The sequence below is a fragment of the Carettochelys insculpta genome, chromosome 2 (genome assembly GCF_033958435.1).
Source record: "Carettochelys insculpta isolate YL-2023 chromosome 2, ASM3395843v1, whole genome shotgun sequence".
Lineage (NCBI taxonomy): Eukaryota > Metazoa > Chordata > Testudines > Carettochelyidae > Carettochelys > Carettochelys insculpta.
The window spans coordinates 258923459-258936187 of NC_134138.1; the positions used below are offsets into that span (position 1 = coordinate 258923459).

The window sequence follows — 12729 nt, forward strand, 5'->3', positions numbered from 1 at the left end:
GTAACACAACAACTCATTTTATGCTACAACAGTCCCAAGTAAACTACCACTGCACCTAACTACATTCTCCAGTCATGCTTTTAGTAAATCTTTAACCTCATATGACTCTTGTAATCTTGATCTGTTTTATACAAAACTGTGTTGTCCCCATGAACATTGCAGTTTGATCTCAGTGGTTTTTATATTTTAATTTTACTAAAATTGATTTCCAAGAGAACCTGAAGAATGTCTTTGCATGCATATTGCTAGAGATTTTTTTTCTGTCACTAAAAACAACAAGAAGTCCAGTGGCACCTTATAGACTAATAGATATTTTGGAGCATATGGTTTAGGCCCACGAAAGCTTATGCTCCAAAATATCTGTTAGTCTATAAGGTCCCATAGGACTTCTTGTTGTTTTTGAAGATACAGACTAACACAGCTACCTCTCTGATACTCTTCTATCATTATAACTGTTTACATTAAAATGAAAAGGAAACATACACGTTGTTTCTTTACAGAGTTACAGTCTATATATATATACATATATATATATAATAATTAAAATGAATAGTTTTCCTCACATGGACCATGTCTACACTAGTCAAAAACTTCGAAATTGTCATACAAATGGCCATTTTGAAGTTTACTAATGAAGCGCTGAAATACATATTCAGTGCCTCATTAGCATGTGGGCAGCCACGGCATTTTGAAATTGACGCGGCTCTCCGCCGCGTGGCTTGTCCAGACGGGGCTCCTTTTCGAAAGGACCCTGGCTACTTCGAAGTCCCCTTATACCTATGAGCAGATAGGAATAAGGGGACTTCGAAGTTGCCAGGATCCTTTCAAAAAGGAGCCCCATCTGGACGATACGCGTCAATTTCGAAGTGCCGTGGCAGCCCACATGCTAATGAGGCGCTGAATATGTATTTCAGCGCTTCATTAGTAAACTTAAAAATGGCCATTTGCATGGCAATTTCGAAGTTTTTGGCTGACGTAGACGTAGCCATGGTGTTAATAATGGCCTGAGTGCCTAGCCCAGCTGCACAGGTGGGCCTTAGGGGAAAAAAATTGGGAACCCTCATCTTAATGAATATAGAGAAAGATGAATGAAGGCACTGCCTTGTATTTTATCCTTATATTTTCATTGTTAACTGTCATCCTTATAATAAGAGAATTTATTTCCCAGCCTGTTTTTTTAAGATCATCTATTCATAGCATCTGTCCCTCCTTTCAGCTTCCCTGGACTCAGGTTTAGTGAAAGTCATGGTTTGTGAGGGATAAGTATGGACCCACTCTGATAAAATGGGGGTGTGTGTGCACAGGGGGTCATATGCAGACCCCTGGGTTGGACCCTTCCCACATTCACCATCAAGGCTATGCCACTTCTGGTCTACATCTACACTAGCCCCAAACTTCGAAATGGCCACACAAATGGCCATTTCGAAGTTTACTAATGAAGCGCTGAAATGCATATTCAGCGCTTCATTAGAATGTGGGCGGCCGCAGCACTTTGAAATTGATGCGCCTCGCCGCTGCACGGCTCGTCCCGACGGGGCGCCTTTTCAAAAGGACCCCGCCTACTTCGAAGTCCCCTTATTCCCATCAGCTCATGAGAATAAGGGGACTTCGAAGTAGGCGGGGTCCTTTCAAAAAGGAGCCCCATCGGGACAAGCCACGCAGCGGTGAGGCGCGTCAATTTCGAAGTGTCGCGGCCGCCCGCATGCTAATGAAGTGTTGAATATGCATTTCAGCGCTTCATTAGTAAACTTTAAAATGACCATTTGCATGGCCATTTTGAAGTTCGGGGCTAGTGTAGACACGGCCCTGATGGGTGTGGGGGTGATCCTGCCTTTCCCCCAGAGTGGTGTGGCCCAAGAGCAGCATGGGATTCCTAGTTTGCACTGTTCTTACATTGTGTCATTTGGTGGTGGGGGGTTGCCCATGCACCACTGGAAGCTGCACATCACTTCTGTGGGAGGAGATGTGGTGGGGCAGAGCAGAGGGAGGGATGGAGCAGAGGTGTGGAGAGGGTGCAGCATGGGTGGGGCAAGGTTTGGGAAGAGGCAGGGCAGGGTAGGGAGCAGATGGGGTGGAAGTTCATGGCTGGTGCCCCTCCTGGAATCCCCTCTGGACACACTATGACTTTAATTAGTGCTCTCCAATTTGTTTATGCCCAAGATCACTTTTTGAATTTAAGGCTGATTCAGGATCTCCCTGCCCCTTCCCAAAGCTCCAACTCATCCAGTTCCCCTCTCTGTTACTCACTGTCCCCACCACCCTCAAGCACTTACCCAGGCTGAAGCAGGGGTCTGAGGTTCAGGAGGGGGGTGCAAGCTGTGGGCTGGGGTCATGGGGTTTCTAATGTGGGATGGGGATCTAGGGTGAATGTGGGGCAGCGGATTGGAGTGCAGGAGGGGTGATGGGTGCAAGTCCTGGGAAAGAGTGTGAGTGCTGGAGGGGATTCCAAGCTGAAGCAGCATGTTGGGGTGTAGGAAGCAAGGCAGGGTGCTGGCTCTGGGAGGGGCTCAGGCCTGGTGCTTGAGGGGCAGGTGACGGTATGGGACACTGGCTACAGGAGGAGATTTGGAGTTGGGGACTGCCTTCCTGCCAGGCAGTTTGTACCAGAAGTGTCTGGCTGCTGGTTGGTTCCCACATCACTCCCAGATGATGCTAAAGTGTCCCTATAACCCTGCGGGGATGGCATGTGACTCTGTACACTGAACCTTTCAGCACCACATCCCTCAGCTCCAGTTCTCTGTTCCTGCCTAATAGGAGCTGTTGGGGTGGTGCTTGCAAGCAGGAGCAGCGTGTTAGAGCTCCCACCACCCACCCCTGCTCCACATACATAGGCTGCTTCCGGGGTCAGGGAGGTGGCATGGGGCTGGGGCAGGCAGGGAATGCCTTAGCAGCAACTCCGGAGATCACAATTGACTGGGAGACTCTCCAGGATCTCAATATATTGCAATTGATCAGTATATTGCAATTGACTGGTTAGTGACCACTGGCTTAAACAAACAAAGAAACTACAGACTGGTGGTTAGGTCCATTCTCAACCACTGAGATGTATACACACACACACCCATGCTTTCATTAAAGCGTACTCACAGTTTGTTTATTCATTTGGTTTAGGAAAATGTCGTTCCAAATGAACATATCAGAACACGCTGAAAGTCACCCAGTTTGTTAGATCAAGGAAATGGAATTCAGGACATCTGAGTATTATTTCTATCTCTGATGCCTAATTTGGGCAAATTATTGGCACCTGCGCAGTGTTGCTGCCCGCTGGCCCTTGCACATGTGTCATTCCAAATGCTCAAGAGACCACCCGAGTCCAATAATCTGTCCCTGCTATGTGGATGCTAAAGCACAGGTAACATGGGTAACACTGGCAAAAGGATTTTACCGAAACATATTGACTCCCTCTGTGGACATGGGACTCTGTGGTCTTCACCTCCTTTAAAGGAGATAACAATACCTAGCTCACAGTAGGAAGACTAACTATTTTGTAAAACACTTTGAAGTTAAAGGACATTATAAAAGAGGTAGATACATTGGAGGATAGGGATAGGACCCACAGTGACCTAGATAAATAGGAGGATTGGGCCAAAAGTAATCTGATGAGGTTCTACAAGGGCAGAAGAATCCCAAGTATTGTTACAGGGTGGGGACTGACAGGTTACGTATCAGTACAGTAGAAAAGGATCTGAGGATTACAGTGGAGGAGAGACTGGATACGAGTCAACAGTGTGTCCTTGTAGCCAAGAAGGCTAATGCCATAGTGGGGTGCATTAGAAGGAGCATTTCCAGCAGATCTAGAAAATTTATTATGCCCCTCTGTTCAGCACTGGTGAGGCCACATATGGAGTATTGTGTCCAGTTCTGGGCCCCTCCGTATAGAGAGAATATGAATGCAGTGGAGCAGATCCAGAAGAGGGCAATGAAAATTATTAGGGGGCCAGAGAACATGACCTGTGAGGAGAGGCTGAGGGATCTGGGCTTAGTTCGTTTGTAGAAGAGTGAGGGGCAATTTGATAGCAGCCTTCAACTTCCTGAAAGGGAAGAGGATAGAGGACTGTTGGCAGAACAAGGAGCAATGTTCTAAAGTTACAGAGGGGGAGATGTTGGTTGCATATTAGGAAAAACGATTTCCCCAGAAGAGTAGTGAAGCACTGGAATGTGTTACCAAGATAGGTGGTAGAATCTCCACCCCTAGAGGTTTTTAAATCCCAGCTTGACAAAGTCCTCATGGCTGGGATGATTTAATTGGGATTGATCCTGCTTTGGGCCAGGGGCTGGACTCGATGACCTCCTGAGGTCCCTTCCAGCCCTAGGATTCTACAATTCTATGATTCTAGGCAAGTACTTGGATGAAGATACCACTCTTATTTTGGAAACAGAACTTCCAGAAATAGTAGTTCAGAGATATTCCAGAAAAGCTATTCTGGAACAACTCCAAGGCCACATCTACACAAGAAGCTTCTGTCAACAGATGCTACTGTCAAAAGGGATTTCCCAGCAAAACTTCTGGTGACCGACTGTGTCTACACATAAAAGCAGATCAAAAGAGCAATCCACTCTGTCGACAGAGAGCAGCCAGACTCCCTGCCCTCTTTTGACAGAATGGCTGACTGGAAGCTCTGCAAGCAGGGCTGCCCAGTGAAACAGAAACCCTGTCTGATGACAAAAGGATCCTGGAGCATATGTAGCTGCTTTGTCAACAGAACACTGTTGAGAGAGGCATTATACCTGAATGGGGAAAGGCATAATGCTGCTGTGGGATGTGATGGGTTTTGTCAACAAACTGTTGACAAAGCTCATTTTGCAGGTAGACGCTCTGCGTTTTTTTGTGACAATAGCACAGTTATGCTGGGAAAAGCCTCTCCTGTAGATGTAGCCCAAGTGAATAATAAAGTACCTTTATTATGTTGTGTTACACTTCCAGAAATGATGTAAAATTAGTGATATTTTTGTGCCGGTACTTACTCATACTGAGTACTGGCACCTCAGCAGCCCCAGCCCTGGGATCCCTGGCTGGGTGGCTAAGGGGACCCCACCAGCCCCGTGGCCAAGAGATGGCTGGAGTGTGGAGCCCCACCAGTAGCCCCAGCTGCAGGAACCCTGGCCTGGGGATGGGAGCAAAGAGCCAGGTGAGTACTGGCTCCTCTTTTTTTTCCTTCTACAAAAAAGAACTGTGTAAAATAATTTGTTTTGCATGTTCAATTCATATTTTAGTAAGTGCCTTAGACATAAAATAATACAATCTAGATGGAGCTACTGTAAGATGGGTGAAAAAGTGGTTGGAAAACAGTTCCCAGAAGGTAGTTATCAGTGTTTCACAGTTGTGCTGGAAGGGCATAATAAGTGGAGTCCTGCAGGGATCAGTTCTGGGTCTGGTTCTGTTCAATATCTTCATGAATGATTAGAGAATTGCATAGAGAGTACACTTCCAAAGTTTGCAGATGATACCAAATTGGGAGGGGTTGCAAGTGCTTTGGAGGATATGATGAAAATTCAAAATGATCTGGACAAACTGTCTGAAGTAAATAGGATCAGGTTCAATGAGGCCAATTTGAAAGTACTCCATGTAGGGAGGAACACTCAATTTCACACCTACAAAATGGGAAGTGACTTGCTAGGATGGGGTACTGCAGAAAGGGATTTAGGAGTCATAGTGGCCCACAGGTTAAGTATGAGTCGCCATTGTGACACTGTTGCAAAAAAACACAAACATGATTCTTGGCTATAGTAACAAGAGTGTTGTGAACAAGACACGAGGAAAGAATAAATGGACACAGAGCAGACATCAAGAAACTCAATACACATAAGCTGGTTAGTGAACACTTCAATGGAGTGGGCTATTCTGCTAAAGACTTTAGAATTTGTGTCCTGGAACATGGAGAATTTAACAACAGATTAGAGCGAGAGATTTGTGAGTTAGAGTACATATTCAAATTCGACACATTAACACCTGGTATGAACAGAGACATCAACTACCTCATGGGTTAAGAGGACTGCTTCCCTTCCTTTGATGCTCATAATTATCTCAGACAGGACAATTAACATCCCCTCACCTCTCACCTCCTTCCTTCAATTCTATTTGATTTGTCAGGTTCTATTGCAATTTTTTTCTTTTTGGTCCTCTGTACTTATAAACATCAGTCTGTATTGGAAATTAAATTGATCTGAAGAAGTCTGTCCAATGAAAGCTCATCACCGAATAAATCATTTTGTTAGTCTTTAAAGTGCTACATTTCTGCTGCTTTGTTTTGTTGGAGTACAGACTAACACGGCTACCTCTCTGTTCTTAAGACACAAGAGGTCTTTCTTCTGTTCTACCCTGCCCTGGCTAGGCCTCAAATAGCATAATGTGTCCATTTCTGGGTGCCATGTTTCAGGAAAGATGTGGACAAATCGGAAAAGGTCCAGGGAAGAGCAACAAAATATGATTAAAGGGCTAGAAAACATGACCGATGAGGCAAGATTGAAAAAAATGGATTTGTTTAGTCTGGAAAAGTGAAGTCTGAGAGGGGATGATAACCATTTGCAAATAGATAAAAGGTTGTTAAAAGGAGGAGGAAGAAAAATTGATCTTTTTAATCTCTGAGGATAGGACTAAAATCAATGTGGTTAAATTGCAGCAGAGGAGGTTTAGGTGGGACAGTAGGAAAAACCAGGGGTGAAAGTAAATTACATTTTTAGAGGTACACTCATCCCTCATTTAACAAGTACATTACTAACGAGTACTCGCTCAAAAGAGGAACATATATATCTACTTTTATTCTCTGTATGAGTGAATGTCCCCCGCTTACATGAGCAGGGTCCCTGGCCAGGGGCAGGGAGACCTGCAGTACCTGGCTGGAGCCTTCTCCTTCCCTTCCCTCAGACATGCAGCTGTCTGACAGCCCTTAGGCTGGGGGAAGAGAAGGGGAAGGCTCTTAGCCTGGTTCCCTCTCCTGCAATGGCAGGAACACGAAACTGACCAGCCATGAGCTGATCAGTTTCCCAGCCCCACAAGCAACAGGGAAACTGGAATCAGCCTGCCCCTTGTTCCCAGCTCCTGTCACTCTAGGAGCCAGGAAACTGATCAGCTGTGGCAGTTCCTGGCTCCCCTCCCCTTGCTGGAAAATTTGAGTTATGCAGGTGTTGCAGGAACAACCCCTGGGTTGAGGGAGTTGTGATATGACACTGTCTGTAAGCAGCAGGGCTGTCAGCCACTGTGGGCCCCTGACAAGGCCTCATGCCTCTGGAAGGGGCAGGACCAAGGGTGAAAGGGGCGTGGACTAGGGCAGTCAGTCCTTAGCACACCCCTTCCCTGCCCCACAGCCATGTGCAGCAGCACTGCTGCCATACTTCAAAGGGGGCCCAGAGCTCTGGGTGCCACCATTGTGAAAGCCTTTGAAACACCAGGCTGTGGGGCAATTGCCCTCTTTGCCTCCCCTGGTTGGCGGGCCTGTCTGTAAGAAATGGAATGCAAGGGGCTCAGGACAGACAATTGTGGGATTTGTCTGCGAACTCCAGGCTTGGGTTGTACAGGGGTTGCTGGAGTCTGGGCTGGGTGGTAGGGGAGGCAGGGCTCAGAGCAGCAGATTGGAGGTGTACAGGCATGGCTTGCGGCTGCCAGTACAGCCACTCTGCCGACCCAGGGCTGGCCAAGGTTCAGTGTCTGCACTGTCCCACCACCCAAGAACCAAGGCGAGCAGGAATGTGTGACTGCGCTGCTTAGGTACCCAAGCACACGCGCCCAGGTCCCAAGCTTGCCCCTCAAGTGTCTACAAAAGGGCGGGCTGCCGCGGGCCCGGCGTCTGTACAGCGCCGAGCACACGGCCCTAGCGCATGGGCAGCAATGCAGCGAAAGGACAGCCCGGCACAGGGCTCGCCGCAGCCCGCAGTGCTCCCGCCCCCGAACGCTGAGGGGAAGCGGCCCCCGGCGGCCCCTCAGGCTGCCCAGCGCGGCCCGTCCCCGCGCGCCAGCGGCGTTCCACCCAGGCCGGCCGGGCAGGCGGGGGCGCGAGCGCTCCCCCTAGGGGCGCGCGGGGGGCGCTGCAGCCGGCGGGTCACGTGCGCGTGACAGCCGCTCTCGCTGGCCGCGGCAGCCGCGCCGCAGTTCCCCCCGCAGCAGAGCAGCCGCGTCGCGCGCCCGCCTGCCCGCCCCAGCGCAGCCGGACCGCGCGGAGCCCGGGCGCGCCGGGCAGGAGTGGTCCCTCGGGGTGGCACCGCGGGCGGGGGCTGGGCTAACGCGAGCGCCGGCGCCGAGGGGCTGCGAGCGGCGGCGGCCATGGCGGTGCTCCCCTGAAGGGAGCGGCGAGGGAGGAGGCGAGGAGAGGAGAAATCTCTGCATTCCCTCCGCCCCGGCGCTGCGCGGACCCCCGGCCGCGGCGAGCACCGCCCAGCCCGCGCCAGGCTCGGGCAGCCCGCGCCGGCCCCCGCTTCGGCGCGAACAAAGAGCGAGCGAGAGCGCATCGCCCGGGCTCGAGCATGGCGGACCGCGGGCTCGAGAGCGTGTCCCTGCCGCTGGAGGTGCGAGCGCGGCTGGCGGAGCTGGAGCTGGAGCTCTCGGAAGGTAAATGGCTCGTGATCCGGGCGCCGGAGCTGCCCGCAGGCGGTGGGAGCCCGGGGCGGGGAGCGACCCTTCCCGCGGGAGGGGGCGTCCCTGCAAGGCGGCTTGTCTCCGCTGCAGCTCGTCCCCCGCTTTGTGCCCCCCGCTCCCGAGCGTGGCTGGCAATTGTTTCCCGCGAGTGTCATGTCAATTTCTCCCGCCGTGCGACAGCCTCGGCCAAGGGCGCGGGGGAGGGGATCCCCCTGACATCGGGTCGATTTTTCCCCCTTTCTCCTTGTGGCTCTTGCTGCGTTTTCAGTTTCTCGGGACAGTGGGGTAGTTCCTCGTCTCCCTGGGGCTGCTGTTCTTTCCTCTCTCGTTCCCGATGGCGCCTCTGGATCCCCTTCCCCCCCCCCGCTACCTTTTTCCGAGGCTGTGTAATTTTCTTTCATGACTGTAAATTCCACCTCCTTCGTCTCCTCTCCTCGCTGCCTCTCCTGCCACAGCGCTGGTGGAGATGAGAGAGGGGGCTTTGGCAGCCGGGTTTGCTGCTCCGATGTTGCATGTTTTATTACGGAAGATGGAAAAATCTTAAGGGCTGGGTTTGCAGGGATTCCTGCCCTGCCAAGAAAATGCAGCATGCCAGAAATCTGCCATCTACTTTGGTACAAAACCTTTCTGAATGTGTCCCGAGACTTGCTGTGAAGTCCATGCATCGGGGTCATCAGTTACCTCAGTTGCAACAAGATAATCATCTCGGGGAAGATTTATTTAAGACGACCCCGTTGGTTAGGAGAAACGAGGCTGTTAGATTAAAAAACGTTAGACAAGTTTTCTGTTTCATTGGGGAGCTTGAGGTCATCCTCTGGTTTGGTCTCTGGATGCGCTACAGATTCCATGGTTGGGAACGATGCCAGTGTCATTCTCAGATTATTGTTTCTCTGCTTTGGAGGCTGAACTGAAGAGGCTAAAACCCTGCACCCGCCTGCTTCTAGCTTTACATTGTGATGTGTGTCGGCTGAGCTTAAGTAAGGAGATGGACCAAATGATTGTTTTGTTATCGGGATGACTTACTGGTTGGCTACTAACGAGTTCATGTGCCCAAATGTCACACTGAAGCTATAATTTGTAGCTAATGTATTCCTCTCTGGGGAGGAGTGTTTCTGTATCACAACCCTCGAGTTTGCTGTGTCCAGAAGTAAAATTCTGCCAATGGTTGGTCGGTTCCTCTCTTTTCTAAGACAATTAACGTTCGTCCACCCCTGAAAGGCTGTTAAAATGACGCTTAACAGAAGGGGAAAAAATAACCCAGCATGTCCCAAATTAGTCGTTGGAATAGCTCACTATATCCAACTTCATTTTTTGTAACGGTTTTAGAAGGGCTTTTTGCCAGAAAGTAAAGCACTCATGCCAATTTCATCAGCAGGGAGGAGCTGATGTTGACATCCTATTTTCCTTTTAACGCTTTCAGGGTGAGCAGCAGAATGAGCTGCTGGGATTGAATCTGGCTTTGTGCGTGGCTCTGGGTCCTGTATCTTTTTCCATGCCCCCAAAATCTTGAAATGTGGGAGGTTACAGAAGCAATATTGCCTTCTTTCAACCTACTGTGCACTGATTGGCCCTTGTTTGTGCTAATAGGGAAAGGAAAAAGCTGACTGTTTATGATAGAGTATGCTGGATAATGAGCATTTTGGCTGCATTTAAAGGTGTTTTTTTGTTCATATGCGGTAGGATCTCCATTTCAAGGGTATAGTAATGAAACTAAATTGAATATATACTGTATTTTCAGTAAGCTCTAATCAAGCTGAATATAGCTTCCCTATGAATGACATATTTCCATGGTAGAAACAGTGTTTGGTGTGCTCTCTATGATCTAGTAATTTGATTGAGGAAGTAGCATACAGGTAGAGATTAGACATTTGTAAACACCTTAGGCCAACTTCATCCCTTGTGTGATTGTTTGCTACGTTGGAGTTACAGCTGGAGTTAACTTAGCCCATTGAGACTATCTCTTTCTTTGTGCCATTGCATCCATTACTCCTAGTAAGCAGCATGGCCAATATCTTCCTTCATTTTAGAACCCCAAATACATGAATGGTTTAACATTGGGGGTGGGAGTAAGGGGAGACTGAGCAACACTGAAGTGATTTCACTTAAAAAAGCAGTGTAAATGAAATTAGAGGTTATTGTAGGTGTTGCGCATCTCTGAAAATTAAGCCATTCATTTGTTGACTTCAGGCACTCATTTTGAAATGTTTGGCCTATGCCCATAATTCCCATATACACGTTATGATCGCTAATTTTAGAAGATGTAGATATCTGATTAGTAGTGTCCTTATTGGGCTAGCACTGTACTTTAAATAGATTTTCGGGCAATTTTGCGTTACTGTATCTTGATCCCACAAACATTTATGTGTGTACTTACTTGATTGTTTTGAAGAATTCCATTGAAATCAGCAGGACTGCTCCCAATATTTAAAAAAAAAAAGTCATGTAGCTCTTTAAAGACTAACAAAATAATGTATTTTGTTATTTTGTTATTTTATTAAATTATTTTATTATTTTGTTAGTCTTTAAAGTGCTATATGACTTTTTGTTTTGTGGAGATACAGACTAACACAGCTACCTCTCTGTGACTATTCACAGTAGTAAAGTTATGCACATGGATCATATGTTGGTGGGATCATGGTCTTAATGTGTGTTACAGTTATGATGTGCTATTGTGCCTATATGTTAAGAGCCAACATCAGGGAATGAGATAGCACTTAAGCACTTCCAAAAAGTCATGCATGTCCTTAAGTCTGAGAAAAGTTTGTGGGACGTAAAGATGATCTTAACTTTAACCATTTGCTTCAGTGTGTACCTGAATGAGGGCTTACTGAAGAAAACTGTTGTAGAGATGTTGATTGTGTAAAATGATTTAATGCACTGCTTGTGCTTATGTATGTTTTAGTGTGGCTGTCTACAAACACAGTGTTGATAGATCCACAAAGCTGTGCGTCTTGCAACTGTAGTACCACTACACTCTAGGATTCCTGGTGCACCTGTCCCATCATGCAAAACACTTGTGGCTACCAGAGGCTTTTTGGGCAACTTCCAAATGAAAGGTGCTGAATTGTGGAAAGGAGTGAATGAACTGTGGACTGATTGTGGCTTCTTGTCCTCTTCTTAGGTGTTGTAATCATTTTGTACAAAAGATGAGCTCAGTCCTGCAAGTATTTATACATGTGTAAAATTTCATATGCATTATTAGTCTCAGTGGGACGGGGAGAGCAGTGCCATGTCACAATCACACAAGAGACTGTATGGGTCTCAAACCTCAATGTCCTTCAGCTTCGTTTTTTTTTTTTCCTGTGTGGAGGGGGTTGAGGTAGAGGGGGAGTGGAGTGTGGCAATACTTTTTTTTAATAAAGGGATTTTGATCTCCTTACTCAAGTTGGATAGTGCTGACTTCATGCAAAGTCTCATTGAATTCAGTGGTGTAGACATGGTAATCACATTGCCTGCCAGGTAACCACACCACTGAACCTGCGTTGTGATCATTGAAAGTATAATAGGCAGTGTGTGAATTAAGGTAAGGTAGTGTCCTGTGACTTTTCTCCAGATGTTGTGACTGATCTGCATTGCTCTGCAAGGAGGAAATGTACTTTCTGGAAGTGTTGAATTTGTAGGGGTTGTGTTGTGATTGCCAGGGAAGGCTGAGCAAACATCTGCAGCAATGTGTCCACATTTCCACTGGTGACAGTCCTACCACTGGTGAAGTCTGAAAAGGAACATATATGTTTTAAAAATACAGTAGTTAAAAGAGCTTTGAAAGTAATATGGGTGTAGAGTCACTATTTTCCAGATCCTGTTACTGTTCTTAATATGATTTTTAAGTGGGTGTTGCCAGACTCTCAAGACTCTTAGCAAAAACCTGCCAAAACCTTTTAGCGTATGCCCACAGTCTAACTTCATATGAGAAGAATGTAATATATATGTGTGTACTGCAGATTCATCACTAGAGGAGTAAAGTACACTTTTATGTTAAGTGCTGAGGTGTAATTTTATGTTTGCTTTAAGGTGTTAGTATATACTTTACCGTGCTGTTTGCCTTTCATTGTAGCATTTCGCCCTGCTCCAGAATGAATCTCTGAAATGCAAAACAATGTCTTTTGAAAGTGTTTTAGATAAGTAGTGGATCTTCTATCATTCAGTTTGATAAACTCTAA

The 12729-nt window shown here is 47.4% G+C and overlaps 1 protein-coding gene across 6 annotated transcripts in view; it reads left to right on the forward strand.

Moving 5' to 3' along the window:
- The first annotated feature begins 8085 nt into the window (after positions 1–8085).
- Positions 8086–12729, forward strand: part of DIP2C (disco interacting protein 2 homolog C) — a 489268-nt gene continuing 484624 nt past the window's right edge. For all 6 annotated transcript variants that reach the window (XM_074985037.1, XM_074985039.1, XM_074985041.1 and 3 more), the window contains exon 1: positions 8086–8542. In XM_074985037.1, the coding sequence (XP_074841138.1) occupies positions 8458–8542 (85 nt within the window). In that variant the 5' untranslated portion in view covers positions 8086–8457. The remainder of the gene's footprint in view (positions 8543–12729) is intronic.